Source organism: Centroberyx affinis, unplaced genomic scaffold (assembly GCF_046629955.1).
Source record: "Centroberyx affinis isolate AG114_WGS23_722 - 3 ecotype Tasmania unplaced genomic scaffold, CSIRO-AGI_Caff_v1 ptg000286l_1, whole genome shotgun sequence".
Lineage (NCBI taxonomy): Eukaryota > Metazoa > Chordata > Actinopteri > Beryciformes > Berycidae > Centroberyx > Centroberyx affinis.
In genome coordinates, this window is record NW_027278965.1 from 54,834 (window position 1) to 76,396 (window position 21,563).

General features: G+C 43.1%; 2 protein-coding genes across 4 annotated transcripts; one reads left to right on the forward strand and one right to left on the reverse strand.

Moving 5' to 3' along the window:
• Positions 1-1,501: 1,501 nt before the first annotated feature.
• Positions 1,502-12,403, forward strand: LOC139640175 (WW domain-containing adapter protein with coiled-coil-like). Of its 3 annotated transcripts, none has more exons than XM_071514351.1 (13): positions 1,502-1,795; positions 2,285-2,318; positions 2,776-2,959; positions 4,643-4,734; positions 6,306-6,421; positions 6,649-6,746; positions 7,086-7,367; positions 8,407-8,529; positions 9,041-9,198; positions 9,365-9,459; positions 10,820-11,009; positions 11,606-11,733; positions 11,821-12,403. In XM_071514351.1, exons 1-13 carry the CDS (start codon positions 1,755-1,757, stop codon positions 11,888-11,890), a joined length of 1,611 nt encoding a protein of 536 aa, XP_071370452.1. In that variant the 5' UTR covers positions 1,502-1,754; the 3' UTR covers positions 11,891-12,403. The 3 variants fall into 3 exon arrangements, with proteins under 3 accessions (XP_071370452.1, XP_071370459.1, XP_071370465.1); XM_071514358.1 differs by having other exon boundaries at positions 10,823-11,009; XM_071514364.1 differs by lacking the exon at positions 8,407-8,529.
• A 7,016-nt stretch (positions 12,404-19,419) lies between these two features.
• Positions 19,420-20,717, reverse strand: LOC139640234 (adiponectin-like). The gene is given in 5 exon segments (XM_071514416.1): positions 19,420-19,528; positions 19,530-19,579; positions 19,581-19,742; positions 19,955-20,116; positions 20,511-20,717. Coding segments are annotated over 5 exon segments (690 nt in total).
• Positions 20,718-21,563: the final 846 nt, after the last annotated feature.

Genomic DNA, 21,563 nt, shown 5'->3' on the forward strand with positions numbered 1-21,563 from the left:
GGTGTATCCCGGAAACGGGCCAGCCAACGAGATGTGAACTTGGAGGCGGAGTCCACGAGAACACAGCACCATTTGCTAGAAGCACCCAGCTGCAGCCTGCAGAACGGGGCGGGGCTATAGATCGGGGCGGGGCTACATATCCGGGCGGGGCTACAGGTCGACCGCTAAACCAATGAAATCGTCCCCTAAAACAATGAAGTCGACCGCTAAACCAATGAAATCATAAATGGGCGGGATTACAGTTTCGATCTGTAGCTAACATTAGCAGCTAGCGATCTGTAGCTAACATTAGCAACTAGTGGGCCAGTAATGATAGCCTTGATGTTAACTATGCTTGTCAGTTGTACATTGTGATGATTTGAATAGTGAGTACTGTAGTGAGTGAAAAGTAATGCTCTCTCTCTCTCTCTCTCTCTCTCTCTCTCTACACACACACTTAGTGTGAATTGTACTGTCTTTGTCGTTTGAAAAAACTCGAAAAGGTAATAAATATATTTCACCATAAAAACATTTTATTTTACTTGGCGGTGTTATTGACTTAACTTATATGCAACAGGGTGTTTGCGAATATATATACGGTAGGAAACTAAATTAAATAACTACCGCTAAGTAAACAAACCACTACTTCCCGTTTCCAACCATAGTGGATTCTCAGTTTAGATTACAGGCGATCTGTTGTCCCGCCCTGTTTCGACCTCTAAACCAATGAAATCATCAATGGGCGGGATTACAGGTTCGCTAAACCAATGAAATCATCAATGGGCGGGATTACAGGTTCCATCTGTAGCCCCGCCCCGTTCCGCGGGCTGCAACTGGGTATACTTGCCATTTGCAGCTGCGTCGTTTTCAGTTGCGTCAAGCTAGCCGGACGCAGCTAGGGTAATACCGGAAAATGGGATATCTGTCTTCAAAATAAACGCGTAACATTTGCCACTCCCGGAAAAAAAAAAAAATTGTATGTATTCAACGACAAAAATCGTAGCAAATACTCATTCTGATTATTGCATTAACTATGGAGATAAACGTTAGCTGTAAAGATACGAAAAAGACTATATGTTATCATGTTGCATGGTATTTTCCTGATGAAAGAATGCCTTGTTCTGGCTTACTTGACAACAGGTAGTCTACAAGAGCTCCCATTCTATAGCCTTTAAAAACTGTTTCCCATCTATGGATTAAATGGGCTTTTTGCAAGGTAACGTTAGTGGACATAATTTCAAGGTGTCTGATAGGCCTGTTTTGTGATTGAGTATTTCTGTGTATTTTTTGATTCATTAGTGTATTCACATGGCTATGAATAGATGTCGACGTGAGAATGGCATTTTGAAAAAGATCAGCAAATGTATTTCCTTTAAAGATCTTTATTTTTACGTTGGTGTTTTACGTTACTAAAAAGGTAATACGGGTTTTATTTTGAAAGTTATAACCGGAAGTTTTCTTATTTGTTCTGGCTAGCTTTACACTGGTGTCGGTTTCTCTACTTCCTCCTGTCTCTGCTGTTTTTCGCTAAGCTACCTCGGCCAAGCCAAGCGCAGACCATATCTACATGCCAGATGATGCACTGAGGGTGGTTTTCGATACAGACCACCCGCTGTGCAATGCTTGTGCTTGGTGCACAACTCGTAGGTATCTTTTTGGTAGGATAGGCTGAATCCAGATATCAGGTAGCTCAAGAAAAGAGAAGAGCTTTGAGAGCAGACAGACAGGAGGCCACAGTTCCCCCTCACACGCATACACACATCACCACGGCCTTGATGGTGATGCATGCAAGGAAACCAACAAGAGTCAGCGATGGGTAAATCAAGTGTAAAACCTTAACATATTTAACATTGTGTCCAGGGTGTAGCTTAGCTCTGAATTTGTAGTTTGCTTACCAGTCAAGATTGTTCGCCGGTTACCGTTATCAGTGCTAACAACTTGCTAGCAATTCAGCTATATTGGGCTCGGGATATTTCCTGTAACAAAATCATTCCGACCCAAGCTAACGTTAAGTTAGCTGGCAAGTTAACGTTAGCGATACATCGACTGCCACAGTCTGCTATTGTACGACATTCTCCACAACACTAAAGCGTTTATATAAATGGTATATATACATATTTGTCACCACTAGCAAGACGAGTAACTAGCTAGCTAATGCTAAGCTGGCGAATTGATAAGCTAGCTAACCAGTAGCTAACTAATTAGCTAAGATGGGTTGCAGTTAGCTTATAGCTAACTAAGGTAAGAAAAATGTCCCGTTTTAGCCCAAAAGATTAATGATTTTCTTTTTTGTGTCTCTCTCTAGGTGCAACGACCGAAGGGATTCACAATCCTATCAGGTATGATTTGCTAATTTTCTGAACGCTTACGTTAACGTTACCTATCATAAATCACCCCATCACAAATGAGGGTCTCAAGCCTGTTTCCTCCTAGGGTGATATCTAGGTGTTAAATTGTTGTGTTGGAGGTAGAGGAGCCCTACGCTACATTTTATTTTTAAATCTACAGCGTGGATCAGTGCTACCTGGTTGACCAGAACCTAGGTACTAGAATACAGGTCTTACTGTCCCAAGTCAAGTTAAACTCTTAAATTTGAACCATTCAGTATTGTTTTCAAGCTAAGTAAGCCACTGAAGATATTCAGTAGATGGACCTAAATGGCTAAGATTATACTTCATAAAGCAAGTCAAGCATATAGAATTATTCCAGCACAGTAATGTTATGCATTTTAAAGTTTGCCACTTGTTGAAAATGTTCTCCATGTTGTATTGATCTACCATGCATTATCCATTTCAGACCCATAAATCTCAACCAAAGAGCCAGTCCAGCAGCCTTCACCGTTATGACAAGGTGCGTGATGGCTCATCAGATCCCACACCCCCTTACAAGATGCTGCGACGCTCCGACGAGAGTCCTGTCAGCAGACATGGAGACAGTGCGGGCAAGGCAAAAACCTCCCACACACTCAGAGGAAAAAATGGTAAGCCCGGAGCTGGTGGTCTCACACACACATGTGGCTTAAAGGTTTACCTCAAAGGCTTGTTAAAAAGCAAAGGCAGCGGCTTGATTATACCATACAGCTACACTCCTGCTCTCATTCATGTAGATCTGATGGGTGCAATGGATCAACATCAGCACCGGAATATAGTGTGAGATATAAAAGTCCATATCTCACAATGGACCGCACTAGCACCCATAATCAGACAAGAAATTCAAGAGAACTTTCTGATTGAATTGATTGTTAATGTCATGCTTTGACCCAACTAGATTGTTGGGAAGTGTTGTATATGACAGCAGACAGTATGGGCAACCAGTTAAGGTTTTAACATTGCTTGTATTGTTTGCCATTTTATCATCACTGTTGTTGTTCACATATTTTTTTAGTTTGGAGCAGTTTTCCAGCTGGTGGTGGGGTGCCACTACTGGAAATGTAAGGGAAACTCAGTTGGAACACACTGAGCACCTGGGACTGTCCAATGTTCCATCAGCATTGACAGACTGGGAGCCCTCTTTATTAGTTCCAGGCATCGTTGTTTGCTTTGTAAATGAGTTTGTTGTCAGAAATGGCGGCTCTGTTTGTTTTGCCTGGCAAGCTGACCAAAGAAACCTCAGACAAAACTCACTGTAACCCTGATCAAATAAATCCTCAGTTGTTAGAATTTACCAAGGATTCAAAAGACTGACCAATCTTTCCAGAATTGCGTTTCTGTAATTTTTGCCACCAGAAATGCTCTTCGTTTTCAGAGATTGCAGAGCAAACATAGCACTTTTTTGTGGTAGAGATTGACAGCAATTGCAAGTAAAAAATAAAATACAGTCTGCTGTTTGAGAACTTTTATTGGAATGTTCACCACAAAAGCGTGAGTTGTAAAAAATGTGATTGCTTTTATATTGTAAAATTCCATGAAAAGGTCCGACATGTGAGTCATGACATTCAGACAATAGAATTTTGTATTCCAGGCCTGTGAATAAATCTTAAGTTTAAACCTTTAGTACACTTTTATGTAAAGGTTATTTTATAGAACAGTACAAGTAGTAGTACATTGTTTCTGACCATTATTCATCGCCCAGACTTTCCTTGGCTTTCCCCTGGCTTTTCCCCTGTACAGTGAACAATGGAACACCTTAAAGACCTTTGGAAATGTGTGTATTTTGCTGACAGACTTCTGACATCCTTAAATACAGTACAGATAGTGAATATGATGTCTAGGTAGCAGCACAGGGTCATCAAATGAGCCGGCGCTACTGGAGCCAGTGTCGGTTCAAGGCTGCACACGTGGCAGAAGAGCAGCATCTACACACAGGAATGAATCATCTTCATCCAGTCCAATTTGTTTCTGTCTCCAGTCCATTGTTTTATTGCCCTTCAGACACACTCCTAGCATAGGTTCAACATAGGTTCAACCCCGGTGCCCATTGAGCAGATAGGGGCTCATCGTCTTTATCAAAGAGAGATACTGTCACAAGGAACAAACCTTTAATCTTTAGATTATACTGTGGTGTTTCACCATCAGAGCACAGTGCCATCATTCTGCTTTTAACACTGCCACTTGTACTCAAAACTAAATGATGCAGACTCTGTAGCCGTCACTGACCTGTGAGGATTTTCTCTTCTGCAGAGCATTGTGTATTGTCCATCACTTGACAAATGGCTTTGTTGCAGGGACCAGTGGCTCTCCTCAAGAGAACTCTCACAACAACAGCTCCCACCACGGCTCCGACTCACATGCGACTCAGAGCAAGCCTGCAGACAGGGTAAGGCACTGTTCAACACTATCTATCTCATGATCTGCCCTCAGTGCTTCCTGTAGAATTTTTATGCCCTGCCACCAGGCTGCATGGTATATGCAGGACAATATGTCGTTATGGTGGCGTCTGTCTGTCTGTGTAGACACATTAACAACACAATAACTCAAGAACAATACATGATAGAAAATGTATACGTACACCACAGTTTCCCCCTATCGGATTAGGTTTTGGAGTGCCTTGCACCTCTTGTTTAGAAATGTCGGGGGTGGTCGCAGGTTAGTTGTGAGACCCAGGTTCACTCCATTTCACAGTTGAAGAATGGCTCTTATTTGGATATTTATATCCTGATGCACAATTGTGCTGCAGTTGTGATTGTTATATTTTCTTTTGAACGACTGAACATTAAGGCCAGATGATGAATTTTCATTGTACTTACATTTTCCTAGTCGTGGGGGGCACTGTAGCTAAATAAATGTAAAGAAAACACTGACTCCGGTTTATTAGCATAGATACATACGGGCCATCTGGGTATTTTCACGGTACAGTTAATTGGTTAGTGTTGATACGAGTGTCTCCTTTATGTCTGTAAGCTGGATAAAGTTAGTTACTCGTACCATTTTACAGCATTGACAGTGGAGAAAGGTACATATGTAAAAGTAAACATGGCCAACATCATGACAGGCTAAAAAAATCTACAAGAAAACAAAAACCTTGTGCACAGCATGGCAGTCAAGAGGTGCTGTTAAAATGCCACATACTTACGCATTTCACTCTATGATCTTAAAATAAAAAGTCCATTGTTCTGGGTCTTGAGTGTGTGGTTAAAAACTAAAATGATATTTAGATTGTGTTTACTGATGTAAAATTGCATGGTTTGGTTGGATATCTTCTAGCAAGTGATAAATGTGTAGCCCACAGGCATGTTTTCCCTGCTTTTCTGTGTGTGTCTATCATGAGAGAGACAGAGGCACAGGAAGAGACACAGAGAGACGTGTTATTCGGGGTCGGGAGAATTAAGAGCAAAGATGATGTTTTGGTAAAAGGCTGACAGATTAACTATGCCTATCCATTCTGCCCTGTCCTTAATTGAGGTTCACAAGCCCAGAAGAGTTTATTCGATCGCCCATTAGCTGCTGCAAAAACAACTATCTGTCTTTTGTGGGCCTGCAGTTGTCAAACTCTGTTGCTGTTGTATTCCCTAAAATTATAGTGCCGTTTTTTTCCATTGTTCATCATAGTTGTCAGTTCAGTTTTTGTTTACTGACTCAAAGGCTCGAAGAGTTTTGAATTGTAACAGGCTGTCATACTGATGGTACAGTTTGAGAGCAGCCCCTACCACCCACATCTATATCCCGCAGGGTATAAAGACTCGGGGTAGCTGTTTGAAATGTAAAATCTTTGAGCTGTAATAGGGTTGAGCAGAATGGGAGAAATGGATATTGCACAGTCTGGTTGTCAGCAATCTTGGAAACAGGCTTTGTGATATTGAGGGATGCCACAACTTACATCTTCCTTTTTTCCCCTGTGGTACGCCTAATGTATACTTACCATGACGTCTCTCGCCTTGTCTCTCCCAGCGCCAAGACCCAGCAGATGACTGGACAGAGCATATCAGCTCCTCTGGGAAGAAGTACTACTACAACTGTAGAACTGAGGTCTCCCAGTGGGAGAAGCCCAAGGACCTGCTGGAGAGGTAGGCCGGCATTTTCCTTGATTGAAATGACTACATGCACTGCAATAATCATTTAATGATTTACCTGACAAAGTGGTTATGATTATCTTGCACATACAGTATATGAAAGGTTCATCCAGTGTACCAGTCCTGACAATTTTCCAGTAGGTTAGGGTATGAAATCTAGCTGCGGCCTACATCTGCACATCGCCACTGTTGATTTCAGTATGTGTTTAATCCTGTTACAGAGAACAACGTCAGAAAGACTCAGCCAAGATGGCGGCAAACAGTTTCCCTAGGGACATGGACTACAGACAAGAGGCCTTGCAGGACAAAGCCACAGCAAGTAAGTATGGCCTAACTAAGATTTAGCCATGTGGTTCAGGTTTTTACATAGCCAGGCTCTGGTGGAACTTGGCATGGGCATGTCGTCCCCGAAATTGTTGCAAACTTCCGAATGCGCATTTTCTGGCTAAACGTCCTAGATGCACACAAGGTCACAAGATATACACGGCTGTGATTTGCTACATTTGTTTGGTGCTGGAAGAGATTTAGACCCAAAACTGGGCAGCAGGTGTTGAGAACACTGTATTGGGGTAATGCTGTGTTCTCTGTTGACACATTTGAGGTTGATACAAGGTTGATATCATAACTCTCAAGCTCTGCTTTCTACTTGTCTCCACAGAGAGCACTTCAGGAGACCAGTCCACAGCATCCAACTCCGGCCATTCCTCCTCCTCCTCCTCTTCCTCTGCTTCTCAGAGCCTGAACTCCGCTCCTGGGGCTTTGGGCTCCACCCCCTCTACCACTTCCTCCTCCTCCTCTACGGTGCCAGTACCCTCTGCTGTCCAGTCCCAGTCCCCGGCACTGCTCCAGGACCCCGCCCTCCTGCATCAGCTCATCCCGGCGCTGCAGGCCACTCTACAGATGAACAACGGCAGCATGGACATGGCCAAGATCAACGAGGGTGAGGGGACAGCAGATAATCGGTGCACACAAGATAAACGGTAGACCAGGGCTGGTGTTTCCCCCCCCCCGAAACTGAGTTTGAAGCAAAGACATTTACCAGGAGAAGTTTGTTTAGAACTTACTTGAATTTGTATAAAGTTGATTGTCATTGGCTTGGATAATCATATGATGCAGAGTAGTAGCAGGTGAACATGAGGCAGCTGCCATATTAAACTAGAATGCACTCTGAAAATCACTGTCAGTCACTGTGTGATAAGTCATGCCAATGAAATACAGGGAACATGTTGCTTTTCCAAATTTGAAAGTAGTGAAAATATTCCAGAATTGTTTTGTCTCTTTGGCAAGGTTATTGTATAGAAATGGTGAATGCTCAATTGGGGATCAATAGGTGTTCAATTCCACACTGGGGCCACCCGCGCTAAAAATGTATGCACTTATGATACTGTAAGGCGCATTGGATAAAAACGTCCAACAAATGTCTTATGTTATAACAGCTAAAAATGTCCTTTTCCTTCCGTCATGTGTGTGTGTGTGTGTGGATCCTGCCGTAAATGGGTGGTTGTGTGCTGTCCTTCACCTGTGTGCACCTCTGTTGTCTTATATGATGGATTTCTGACTTCTGTGTGAATTTGTCGTGTGTGTGTGCTTGTCCTTTAACCTCTGAGTTCACTTATATGTGTTAATGCTCACCCTACCAGTGTGGAGAGTTGCCATCGGCCAAATGTAGGTAAATGTTGACTGTGGCTGGTAGGTTGGTATATTCAACTGTTTACTCACCTGCCACTTTGGCCTTTATTTGGAGGTCCTTTACCGTTCTAAAAGTCTAGTTTGCTGGTGAATTTGAAAGAACCAGCCACTGTGGCCGGTGGAAAGAGAAATTAGTTTCTTGCCCTGTCACTTACCTGTGTTTTCTCACTTCACTTGTTGGATTCACGTGTCTTCACCTGTGTGTGTGTGTGGTTGTGCGCTCACCTACTGTATGCGTGTCTGTGCTCACCTACCTGTGTATGTGTGCATTTCCTCTTTCCTCCCTCCAGTCCTGGCGGCTGCTGTCACCCAAGCTTCCTTGCGGTCTATGCTTCATAAGCTCCTCACTGCTGGACCGTCTGCTTTCAACATCACTGCTCTGCTCTCCCAAGCCGCTCAGCACTCCAACCAAGGTACGGCCCTCTCGCTGTCTCTCACCACCTGCTCTGTCTCACACTCCCCTCCTCCACTTTTAAATTACCCCGCTGTCCCCCGACTCTCTGGAATCAGTCTTTTTAAATGTAGCAAAAAAACCTTAAATGACATTATTTGTCCTAAGTCACAATGGCATTTAGCATGTCATGCAAGTCGTCTGTGGATATCACTTTCTCCATGACCTTGGCCTTTTGATTTGCTAGTTGTCGGATTTTATTGCTGCCAGATAATTAAATGCCCCCCTATTTTGTTGTTTTTAGTGCTTATTGATCTGTGCGCTATTCTCCACTCCAAATAAGGAAGTCACTATAGGTTTTTGGTTTCTTAGGGACCAATACTGCCAGTATTGATAATTTTCCTGCTGTTCATCACACCTATCAGTCTGTATTTGCGTATTTGTAGGATGATTGCCTTGCTATAGAAACCAACGTAATGCTGTCTCTCTCTCTCTCTATGCTGATTCTGTCTCTTTCCCATGCCCCCAATCAGCTCAGCAGTCCAGTCAGTCCCCCGTGTCTCTGACATCGGATGCCTCGTCACCGCGACCCTACGTCTCACCACGGAACGGCACGCCACAGACCAACCTGATAGGCCAGAAATCCCTGCTGGGCGTGCCTCCTGGTGGCGTCACTTCCTCCCAAACCAGGGTGAGCACCAGATAGTTTCCTTTTTAAAAGTAGCAGATAAAAATCACATTTGAAAACCCTAAATATTCTTTCCCTTGCTCATATATACTTACCCCCCCCCCCCCCCCCCTCCCTTTTGTTTTCATTGCATCTTTTTCTCTGTCGCTGTCTCCCCCTCTTTCCCCAGGGCAATATGTCTTCAGGTAAACCAGGACCGCTCCCTCTGTCTCAGACCTCCGTAGAGAAACGTCCAGAGGATCCCAGGACTCTCCAACAGCGAAGGTAGTTTCCCAGTAGAGGTTACACCATTAAATGGCTTCTGCACACCGTAACGTTCATGGTCAAAAAACAAAGAAGGGCTTTCACACTTACCTTGCAATAAAAGACAGTGAGTGATTGAGTGCAAATGGATTTACCTTTATGAAAGATGAGTGAACAAAGCCAAATAACCTAATATCTGATTGCCGGAGATGTTATCCGGAACACATCCAAGTAGGATGACTGTAATATCCCACTAGAAATGAATGGGAGTCCAGAAACCTGAAATTCACATTCCTAAGTAGTAGTGAGGACAGTGAGACCGAACCTTTTTTTCAAAGCCTTAATTTGAAGTCTTAGAATTGTCTTAGACCGTTTCTATGACAAAATGTAAGCCATAACCATCAAACATTTAACTATGAGAGAGTAACTGGTTTTGTACATGGAACTCGGTGCTAATACAGCCTATGCCTTCAGCATAAATTGAATGCATGCATTGTCATTAGAATTTTTTTTGCCATCTGTCAACTGATGGAGTGAGCCATTTTGTGTGCTGCGATGTCAAAGTGGTACAAAGAAGATGTGTGCATTTAATAAGTCTTTGCCCGTGCCTTTGGAATTTAATACTTTGTCATAGTTCTTTGTTTTTTGGCTCTTAACAAATTCAGTTGACTTGGTGGTTATGACGATGATAACCGCTTTAATCTGGTGCAGTTAGGGCTGAGCATTGATGAAAAATTGTCAATATTACTGACGTGTTCTGATACTTCAAATTTCATACCAGTTATTAAATTATACTGTTTTTTTTTTGATACCCTTTCTTTTGAATGAAAGCACATTTCACTATGCTAAAGAGTACTTTTTTCAGTTCAACACTGGTATACTTTCTGCTTTTTAAAATTGAATCAGTTTATTTGCTCAGTACAGGTGACTATAAACAGTATGAGAACTCAAGTTCTTAATGTAAGAATCCAACACATTTAAGGTTGAAATATATTGATTCCTGAAAACTGCTTACCAAACAAAACAAGGCAACAGTAAGCATCTTGTGCCCCATGTTAGCCAGTTGGTAACAATATGTCACCTTGTTCTGACATGTAATTATAGTGCCCCCCTTGGGCTAATCATTGCAGTGTTGAAAGTGCTGTAAGGCAGTGGTGAGAACCTTTATTTCCCTAAATTTCATGAAAATCCAATCAGCGGTGTCTGAGATATCACGTGACGATAAGATATAGTGGACAAACGAATAAAAAGAGACTTGATTCATACTCCCCCTGATTTCATCATGGGGAACAAAAATTGGTAATCCCAGCCTGGGGACAACAGTTGGATTTTATTCACATCATCATCATCATCATGCAGTTGATCTGTTCTCTTGCCCCAGCAGCCAGGAGATTCTGTCCACGGGATCGAACCACATATGTGGGGCCGGGTTGCCCCCTGTCCCCTCCAGCAGCACCAGCCAAACCCAGGCCGGCACCCCCGGCTCCTTCACCCCCACCCTGGCTGCTCACTTTGATGAGAACCTCATCAGACACGTCCAAGGATGGCCAGCAGAACACACCGAGAAGCAGGTAGAGTCCTCCATAGAGAGGGAAGACAGAGCACCAACAGTTACTGTTTCTTGTATGAATACTTGCATACTGAGCAATGGAATGCCAGACACTGGTTAATTTAGCTGTGGGGTCATTATGAATTCATGAAAACCATAAAATGACACTTGTTGCTCATTTTGTTTGTAACAATGAAGGCCCTGCCTGCGTTAATGGGCGCCACAACCAGGGATTTTTCTGTTCCATTTTGATATTGCATGTGGCTCTATCCTCTCACAGTGTCAGATTAGCAAAAACCCACCAGCTTGCAACTGATGGAAGTAGTCTCATGCGATACAACTGCTTGAGCTCAGGAACTTTTGATGAAACACCAAAACATGTAAATTATTTACTCAAGCTGTCAATGTCATATTTATTCGTATTTGGGGCTCTTGGATTAAAGAGGCCTTGAAATCTGGTGTTGAACAAGTGTTGCTTCATGACATATTTGTCTTTGTCTAATCTGAATGAGTAAGTTCATTTTGATCCTTGTATTCCAAGAAACTTTGTGAATATCAGGTCTGAATTCTTAATATGTTGTGAATATCTGTGGTCATAACTTCATTCCTTTCTGTCAGGCGGCGAGGTTGCGTGAGGACGTCCACAACATGGGCAGCTTGTACATGTCTGAGATCTGCACAGAGCTGAAAAACCTCCGCTCCCTGGTCAGAGTGTGTGAAATCCAAGCCACACTGAGGGAACAGAGGTGAGAGCAAGAACCACACTCGCACAGACATGCACATAGACAGATAGAGACACATATACATTCATATATGTCTTTCCCCCCCCCCAGAATCTTGTTTCTCAGGCAGCAGAGCAAAGAGCTGGACAAGCTAAAGAACCAGAACTCATACATGGTCTGAGGGCCTGACTGGAGAAGAGAGGATATGGATGGCTGGATTTAAAGAGACAGAAAAAGAGGAATAGAGACAGGCAGCCAGCTTCTTGAGGCTGCAGTAGCAGCCTGCTGTATCCTCTCCGTAAGAGCCATAGAGGAAGGCCCGGGGGAGTGAAGCTGAAACTGGCAGAAGACGACTCAGACAGTGGCCCCATCATCCTGAACATGTCGATTTTTGTTTTTCTCTAATGTCCACCATGTGAATTGTCCTCGTTCACCAGGACGAGGTGAAAATGATGGTTCACCAAGTTGGACACTTTAATGAGTGGACACAGGACTGTAGGACTGGGGCCTTAGGTTTCTTGACCGAGGCTCTTTTCAAATGGCACCTTTTTGGACCGTGAACCCTTGGATTGTGTTTATTGTACTGGGATAACTTGTTTTCTGATGTGTTTTGACGTGTAGTGGTGAGGAAAAGAATGAACTTCATTCCTGGAAAATGAACTTAAAAAAAAAAAAAAAAGAAAAAAAAAAGAACCATCTCATATCGAGAACTGGTGTGAATCAGTGCTGAGGGTTTGAACATACTCATTCCTCAAAAATTATGAAATGGACTTGTTCAGTAATGGTGAATCATGCATTGAATTGGATGGATTCAATGGTAGTGATGTTTAAAAGTGTTCTTTTTGCTCACTATTATACTTGTCAATAGGTTTCCCATCCCGGTCTGTCTGGGAGCTGATTGCTTTTACATGTCATGACATGAGATTAGCCAAGGCCGTCGGCCAGGTGTATTTGAAATACTTGATGTGCGCTTGATTTATCTTGTCCAAAGCGATGGGAGCGAGTGTTGTGGTTCCAGTGGTACAAAATCAACGAGTAATGGCTAGCTATGTCAAACACACTCCAAATGTTTCAGAGCCACTTTGAAAAACCCTATATTATTGGACCTAGTTTGGCTCTTAGAACATGTGAGGTTACATTCATTCGTAGCCCTGCTCACTGGTTTTCTTATCCCCTCAGCTATTTGTCTTTTTTTGTATAATTGTCAACAATTTTGTTTCTGTCCCAAGTGGGCAAGTCTTTCATTCCTTTGTGCAGCTTAGCAAGAGATTGTGAAAAATAACAGAAAATGTAAATGTAAAGGTCTGGATTTTACAGTCATGTAAACCTAAATTATTGTTGCACATGATTGATTACGTCCTTGTAGTGATAATGAAGATGGAAAGACATTTTATTTTTTCAAAACTCATCTTTTTCTTTCTTGTCTTGGTTCAGCTGTCATGGCTGCAGCACTAGTTTCAATTGACTCCAGCCAAATTCGGCTATCTTTTTTATAAGGTTCATTCATGATGAGATGATGTACTTTTTATATGAATGAGACGTCACATGAAACTGCAATCATAACCTTCTACACCCACAAAGCTAGTTCTTGTCTCTCTAGGCTATTCTTTACCCTGTCCTTGAGAATAGTTTCCACCAACCAGTTTATTTTGGCTGGCAGATCTGGACTGATGTGCACACTTGTTTTGGGGGGTGGGGGGGCTTTGTATATTATTCCATAAAATATATGAGAATAAAATATTCTACCACACCTCCTGCTTGTTGATTTTTACTTACAATTTAACTGATATCTTCTTGCCTTTTGATAAAGGTGGTGTGTGTATGCTGTGTCTTGACTAAAGTTCTTTATGAATCATGCAAGTTCCCATAATAAACTGTGCAAACGTGCACCCAGTCCAGAGGAGAGTTCAGGTGATGGCATTGTGAAATGGATGACTAATGGGGCCAGACCATGTACTTAGGTCAGCTGCTAGGTGTCACCCTTGTCCCCACAGCCTGCACATACAGTTTAATGGAAAACTTGCCTAGGGCGTTCCATACACTGGCAACACATCAATGTTGTCAGTAGCAGTCTCTTTTCTGGACACAAGATGGTGACATTCAGCAGGCAAGCTCAGCTTGAGTCTGGTTTTCACACATTTCTGCTTATGTGTGCATCTTAGTTCAATCAGATTAAAAACCTATTACTGCATATGTCATGTAAAAGTAAAATGTAGCCTGTACAGAGGCAGAAGGGTGGATAAAATCATGGATGGAGGTGACCTGTTTTATGAATCTGGGCCAACTCAAATTCTTCCATGACTGATATGGGGCCCACACAGAGGGTCATAGATTTGATGATATTAATCAGCAGCATCTGTTTGACAAGACAAGCACATGATAAACAGTTGAGAGTGGTGAATTGAAAATGGCAAAGTATTTTACTGTTACATCTAGTATGACATTGAACATGGCCTTCCAGTTTAAACGCCTCTTTTAAACACCACTTTTCCTGCTTCCATTGCCCCAACAGCATGTTTGGCCAACACAGACTTGCTGCAAATTCCTTTCAAAGCTTTAGAAGTGCTCATGTAGCTCTTCTAACATTTCAAGCACAAGAAATGCTTCACTGGAGAACTGCTACTACAGGAGCTGAACAATAAATTTTTTGTAATGCTAATGCTGACTAGTTAATGTTAGATGCCTTGCAGATATTACATTTGTGTCTTATGTAGGCTGTTAGGTGTGACTGATGTGTTCAATCCAATTTTCCAGTAAGAGCATGAGCCTCGTTTCTGTGTCACTTTGAATATCCTTGTTTTTATTGAATGGAACATTTGTATTGTTCTCATCCAATGTACAGTAACCTAAGTTGATTGTTGTTCCTTGGAAAAAATGGAAAGTGATGAGGATTTTTTTTTTTAGTTTTAATCAGTTTCCATAAATCTCAGATGCAAAGAATTTGGGGAAATTTTGGGGCTCCACATCCTTTTTGCAGGTACCTTTCAATTTTCAAAGTCCCTATGAACAGAAGAACAGATGTTTTTCATACCTTGCAAAATGACTTGTTTGGTATTCAGAACTTACCCTTGGTTTCATTTTTTATTACCATTTAATCATAGCACAGCAGAGACCACAGCAGAGACTCAGTGAGGCTTTTTCTAATTAGCGCATCAGCGACTGTACTGTATGTGTGGAGATCACCAGTTGGCTCTAGAGTTGAGGTCACTGAGCATGCCGGAGATAGCAATGTGCTGCTCACATTACAAACAATCTCCAGCTTCTATTTCAGCTTCACTACTGTCATAGCAATAGATAAACACACATAGGAAAAATCCCGGTAATGCTGTATTTTACAGTCCGCTACAGTGTAACTAGTTTATATTGATGTAGTACTAATAAAATAACAATGCTGTACAGGGTAACAAAACAAGAAGTCCGGGAATTAAGGGGTAACAATTTTGTAATTATGAGAGAAGAATTCGTTCCCTCGATTTCGTTAAACTCTGCAGTTTAGGAAAAAATGCCACTTAAAGGGTACCTTTTAGGTATTGCAGATAGGCCTAGTAAGGATGTTAATATCCATTGTCTGTTTACACTGAATAGGCATATCCCCCAAATATTGCAACATATTTAGCCACAGGCCATGTAAACACAATCAGGTGGCAACACACCCCGGACAGCCCACATTTAAACATAATCACCATATGTGCACTGACTCTATAAGCTCGTGAAGAGCGCATGTATTATATATCGAGAGCACAATATCACTATTTCGAGGGCACGTTTTGGCAATTTGTTCACATGTAAAGAGGAAATCGAGGGAACGAACTGTATCGTGCGCACGAAAAAAGAAAACGAGAGCTCGAATTGCATATTGTGCGCACGTTACAGTAAATCGTGGCCACGACATAAATTATTTTTCTCCGTAATACGAAAAGCAAAATGGACTCTCAGTGAAAAAACAGCCACATATACTGTTAGTAATAGAGGTATAGAAAATGTTAATGGCCAACATATATTTACTAATTCCATTACACTTTCACTGCTTTAGGCTACAGGTTACCCAGAACTGCAGGAATAAAGGTGTGTTTTGAAGAAATGCGCAAAGACACTGTAACAGCTGGTGTGCAAATAAATGTATTCAAATAAAATGATTCAGTTGTTAAACTGTGTAAAGTGGAAGGAAGATGACAGTTCAGAAGTGGACTGCAGGTGAGAGGGCAGTCAAGCAGGGCTTTGGCTCATCTGCTTCTGTCTGGCAGGTCTGTTGGAGCGGCGTCTCTGCTGTTGCAGCCATGTTGTCAGCAGATTTCTTGTTCTTCCTCCGGAATATGCGAGATAGCCAAGAAAAGAAGCCACGCTTCTTCTTCTTTGGTTTTGTCGACAGGCTGTCTTTGGCACTGGAACTCTGAGGTCCTGTAGGTTTGACCAGCTGGACTGGTGGAAGTGTTTTTTCCAGGGTCAGACAGGACAGATCCTTGGTGTCCTTTACAGTTTCAACCACAAGGCTTGGTGGAGCTTTGACCTCAACCTGGATGGCTGGAGCCTGGGACTCCTGAAGCAGGTTGGTTGATCCTTCCTGAAGCAGGTGAATCAGGGTGTATTCAGCAAGAGAAACAGGGAGAGCCTCCTCTGAGGTGGAGTTATTGTCAGGTCCAGCAGAGAGGACAGAGACTTCTGTTCCCTCACAACATTCAGGTTGATACAGGACGGTGACAGAGCTTTCAGCAGAGGCCTCAATCTGTGCACAAGGGTTGACCGTTTCACTCTTGATGATAAAAGGACATTGTTCTTCCTCCTTCTCCAAGTCCTGGAGGAACAGCATCAGTTTAGAATCAGCTCTGATGATTGGCTCCCAATCATCAAGATGATCTTGAGTAGGGGCATGGTGTGCAGCACAGGCAGCCATACATGTAGAACTCACTGTTGAGGAAGCATTCATGTGCTTTTGATGAAGTTCCTCCTCCTCCAGGAGGACTGAGAGGAACTGCATCAGGTGAGAATCAGTGCTGCTGACAACAGGTTCCCATTTGTCAAGCTGGTCCAGAGTCGGCCCAAGCTGTGGGGAGCAGTTAACTACAAATCTGGAGAGGTATGATGAAGTGTAGAGGAGCTCTTCACCAAATCCCTCCTTCTCCAAGTCAAAGTGGGATTTGACCAGTGGCTCCCACTCATCCAGGCAGTCCAGAGTGAATCCACAGGGTGAGCAGCAGTCAGCCACAAATCCAGATGTGTCACATGGGGGGGCATAGAGGTATCTCATTCCAACTTTCTCCAGGTGGATGTCATCGTCAAAACCAAAGGGGGAGTGCTGAAGCAGCCTCAATCTCTCAATGATTTTGAAGTCATCAGTTTGAGCCTCATGGGATGGAGCCTCAACAAGGCGGAGCAGGTTGGATTGAGCCTCAACATGCTGAGCTGGGTGGATGGATGCTCCAGCATTACCTAACACTGTGTCCTCGGTCATGAGAGGAGACTCTTTCTCTGTGGGAGGAAGGTGTCCTTCATCCATATCCAAGAGAAGTTTGTATGCTGATGAAGCTGTGCTGGCTATTGGTTCCCATATATTGAGGCTCTCAAATCCACAAGCAGGTTTGGAGCCGAGACCAACAGCAGACTGAGGTGAAAGGTCACAGTCCAGCTCAGCAGTCACTCCAGAGAAACTAGAGGCTTCAGCATAAAGGTATTGCTCCTTGTTCAGGACTTTCACAAACATGCAGTTGATGTTTTCATGGCGATCGTTATTAAGGGCGTTGAGTCGAGCGACCATTTGCATGGATGCTGAAAGAAATGCAATGGCAACATCTTAATAATCAAGTAATCACAAGGCCACCTGATGTAGCTTCATTCAAGGTCAACATGCTTCATCATAGCTTCATCTTATGCCTTTCATCATAGTTTTGTTTCAGCAACAAATCTAACTGAATTTACAATGTAAATCAAACTAAGGAAGAACTGGACACAAATGTAAATCCTTCAACACAAACAACTAGTCTATCCTGACTGTCTGTCTCTTGTTTGTCTGTTCAGCAAAATCCTCTGTACTAATCTTTTCCTGGTAAATAATACAATTATAAATACATGTGGCTCACCAGGATGGAAATCACTCTCCATGGTTTCCTTTCTAAAAGGCAGATATTGTTGATGTTTCTCCAAATGAAAGCAACGTGAGTTTTCTGTCTCAATGTGCAGGTGAACACCGATCAGAGATGAAACTGTGAGTCTGAGTCTGTCTTCAGGTCAGTCTGTCTTTATGACACTGACATTCTAAATTCTATGAACTCTGCTGCATTGTGTCCAGCTGCATTATGATTCATCAGATGAAGCTCAGGCTCCAGTCACTTTGATGACAGAGATGTCTCACTTCATTCATGGTTTATAAACTACACATGATTAAAAAACACATTTTTTATTTCACTGAATATTTGGAATTTATATTTAGATACCGTATTTTTTATGTTGAAAACATGTATTTAATTGCTAATTCCTATTAATTTTTCATTCATTTCACCGTTGTAAGCCACAAGTTAGCTCACTACTACCTGCTACTATTACTACTGTATATTACTATTACCTATTACCTAATATCATATTTGAGGGGACACTTTAACTTCACTTCAATTCAGCTTTTCAGGTGTAGAATTTCTTTTTTTCAGAACAACCTGCATCAACCCATGTAGGTAATAGAAACATGGGTAGCAGTTTACAATGGCATGGCTGGTGATATATGACTCAGTTGATGTAATTGTTCTGTTTTAGGATTGCTTTGACCTGAGATTACAAAGGTGTAATTCTGTCTCTGACTGCCAGCCAACCCAAAGCAGAAACATGCATCAGAATTTGGACAGTGTTATTTGGCTTTGCAACTGCTGGCGCTGCCATGAAATTGCAATGTGCTGATATAGTACCTCATACTGGCAAGGTTTCCTCAAAGTATCTTTGATACACTCAGTTGTGTTAAATTGTTTTTTCTTTCAAGTTTGTGGGCAAAGAAGCCTTTGAGCATCTACAGCAAAGACTGACGATAATGCCTTTTTTGAATCCCATTGGTTTGGTTAAAGTGAAGTATATTGCGGTGGATGCAACAGCTGCCCAGAGTGACAAGTTTACCGCAAGCACTTCCAAACCTACACCATCTCAATATTGTTGATGACAACTGAACCAAACGCGGACTTCATTCACAAATGGAACTGACTACCATGAATCTATCCTTATCTATCCATTACGGCTACTCAGCCTAAGACAGTAGGCCAAGCAGTCCAGAACAGGACACTATAACTTGGGTCCAGTTTAGAAACACACCCTAGCCCCTTCCCACGCACACTTTTCCTCAAGTATGGTAAATCAGTGGGGCCTTGTATGGACACCCTTCATTCTTTGCTCTGAGTAATGTTGTTCAAAGGTTACATTTTTCAGCCCAGGATCCACATGAGATATAGTCTTACCTTGAGGGCCAAGGCTTATGAAAATAGATTCGCAAAATAAATACACTATAAATAGATTTGTCGTGTCCCACCAGACCTTGGTCTGCAACCCAGTTTGGTTCCTAACAATAGTTTAAAAAACGCTAACACAGCTGATTCACACCACAGGGCCTAGATTCTAACTGTAGCAACACTGTAAGTGGTGGACAGGCATAAACATAGGAGAAAGTCCACCTTAGCCTCACAGAAGACATCTACCACCTTCCCCATATCAGGGTATAGCAGAAACCCAGAGAAGGTGAAGTCATTGGACTCCCTTGTCAGTCTTAAACGGGGCGACCTGCGTATCCTTTTGGTAGACCGTGATGTGGTACGTGAAGAAGTAGACTCCGGGGACGGTGCAGCGGAACTTGCAGGTAGCGATCCTCATTGTGGAGGTGCTTGTTGAAGCGGATGGGCTTGTCATGTGTCAGTGGGTACAGGGTCTGTCAGGCCCACACTAAAGGCAGAGTGATACCAGAGGGCACTCTCGCCCCTTGCTCCTTTCAAACCGGGGTTTCCTGGAAAACCACAAGGACCCGGTGGGCCGTCGTCACCCTTCGCGCCCGGTTCCCCCTTTTCTCCTGGCTCACATTGAAGGCAAAAGAACCAGATTCAAGTAAATAGTTCATCAGCCTTTTCACTTCAGCAGCTTCTAAAATATTTCATGAAGATATCAAATTGACAAACAGGTGTAGAAATGCACTTCTTGGCATGCATTCCATAACAGAATATCACTTCATCCACTACTGGCCTTGAAGTTTCTCTACTAATGAATGAGAATCCATTACATTTCAAACCTAGTAGAGTTTTCTGTCACCCTCATCTCCTTTCCCTCCTCGGGGTCGGGGACCATCATGTCCATCTCGGCCATCTCTCCCTGGGTGCCTGCTGTGCCCTGGGGTCCCTGGCAACCCACCCATCCACATTGCACAAGGCTTCCTATCATCAGGTGGGCCCAGCTGTTGATTAGGACAAATGAGACCAATTACTTAAGGACAAAAACGAAAGCAATCCCAAGTTCTAGCACAATATACCTACATTTGGTAGACTAAATGTCTCTCGATGCATTTTTGAAACTTAGTCAGCAGTCGACAGCACAGGCAAGATAGACAGCCTCTTATGGTGCCAATTGGCAAGGAACGTAATAGATGATCACTTTTTTTCTGCCCAGATCAATGCTGCTCACTCTCCTCTTCCAGAGCGTTCATTCGCAGGATAGAAGGGAGGGGTTTTGGATCTACATAGATCTTGTTAAATGCAATATCAAGACACAGCAATTATTACTGATTGCTTAAGATGGCATGAGGTACTGTACCTGAAAGCGTCTTCCTGAAAGCGTGGGTGGGAGCTTACCTCAGTCCCAGGGTCTTCTGGTTCTGCCATCTTGTCTTCTTCCACTGGGCCCTCATCAGGTGGAGCCTCTTCTTCAGCTGGAGACTCTTCAGCAGGCTCTTCAGCATCTTCCTCTACTCCCATGGCCACCACTTTCTCCTCTTCCTCCTCCTGGGCTAGACTGCTGCTCCCTGCCAGCAGACCCAGCACCACTGCCCACAGTATCATGGTGCCTTAAAAACCCTCTGAAAGGCCTGTTGAAGGATTCACTGTTTTGTCTGTTGTCTGTTTTGTCATTGTATATTACAAAGGTGAATTGTTTTTCCAATGTCAGCGGGATTCTAAAACTCTGTCAAAGGTAACAGTGGCACCTGAGCAAGATATTGCTCTGTTTGCCCCTGGGGCAGTTTAAAAAAATTGCACTTCATATCATTCCTTTAACCCCAATAGGCTTGATCACTGTCACCTTATATAACAGCCACTATTTCTGAACACCAGGTGATTGATAGATCCCATCACTACTGCCTTCGATCCTGCGGTCTCGCTTCATACAGCAGGTTAAGGGTCATCTTCATCTGCTTTTACCCTCTCTATGTTCGGTGTGTTCTCCTCGTGAGATTTGCTGGTGTCTCCTCACACAGTGGGCTTCCATCAGCCACTTGTCAGTCAGTGTGTGTGTGTGTGTGTGTGTGTGAGAGAGAGAGACACACAGGGCTGTCCCAGTGTCCTGTGGCCCCTTTCACCAGCAGTGTCCTTGGGGGGACATGGGTAACTTTACTGATTGCCTGTCATGCTATATTTATCGCTGTCACACATTTATTTATGGCCCCCACTGATCCGAGTGAGGCTGTGCTGTGGGCTTAACCATAGCCCCGTTCACTTTTCACTCTCCACTCCACCTTTGTCACCCTCTCTCCTCATCTTAACCCCCTGGCTTCTCCTCATCTCGCCCCCTTTCTTTCTTTTTTTTCCTCACCCGTTCTTCCCCTCTGTCCTCCTCACTCTTCCTTCGGCCATTTACGTCCCCCACAGCATGGACTCCCTACTAGTCCAGTTCCACTGTCACAGCCAGAG

What these genes read in the sequence shown, in the direction of transcription:
- LOC139640175 (XM_071514351.1), top strand. Translation starts at nt 1,755, where the DNA reads ATGGTGATGCATGCAAGGAAACCAACAAGAGTCAGCGATGG. An exon ending in CCCAAGGACCTGCTGGAGAG is followed by an intron (nt 6,422 to 6,648) that starts GTAGGCCGGCAT and finishes ATCCTGTTACAG; the next exon opens with AGAACAACGTCAGAAAGACT. An exon ending in GCCACACTGAGGGAACAGAG is followed by an intron (nt 11,734 to 11,820) that starts GTGAGAGCAAGA and finishes CCCCCCCCCCAG; the next exon opens with AATCTTGTTTCTCAGGCAGC.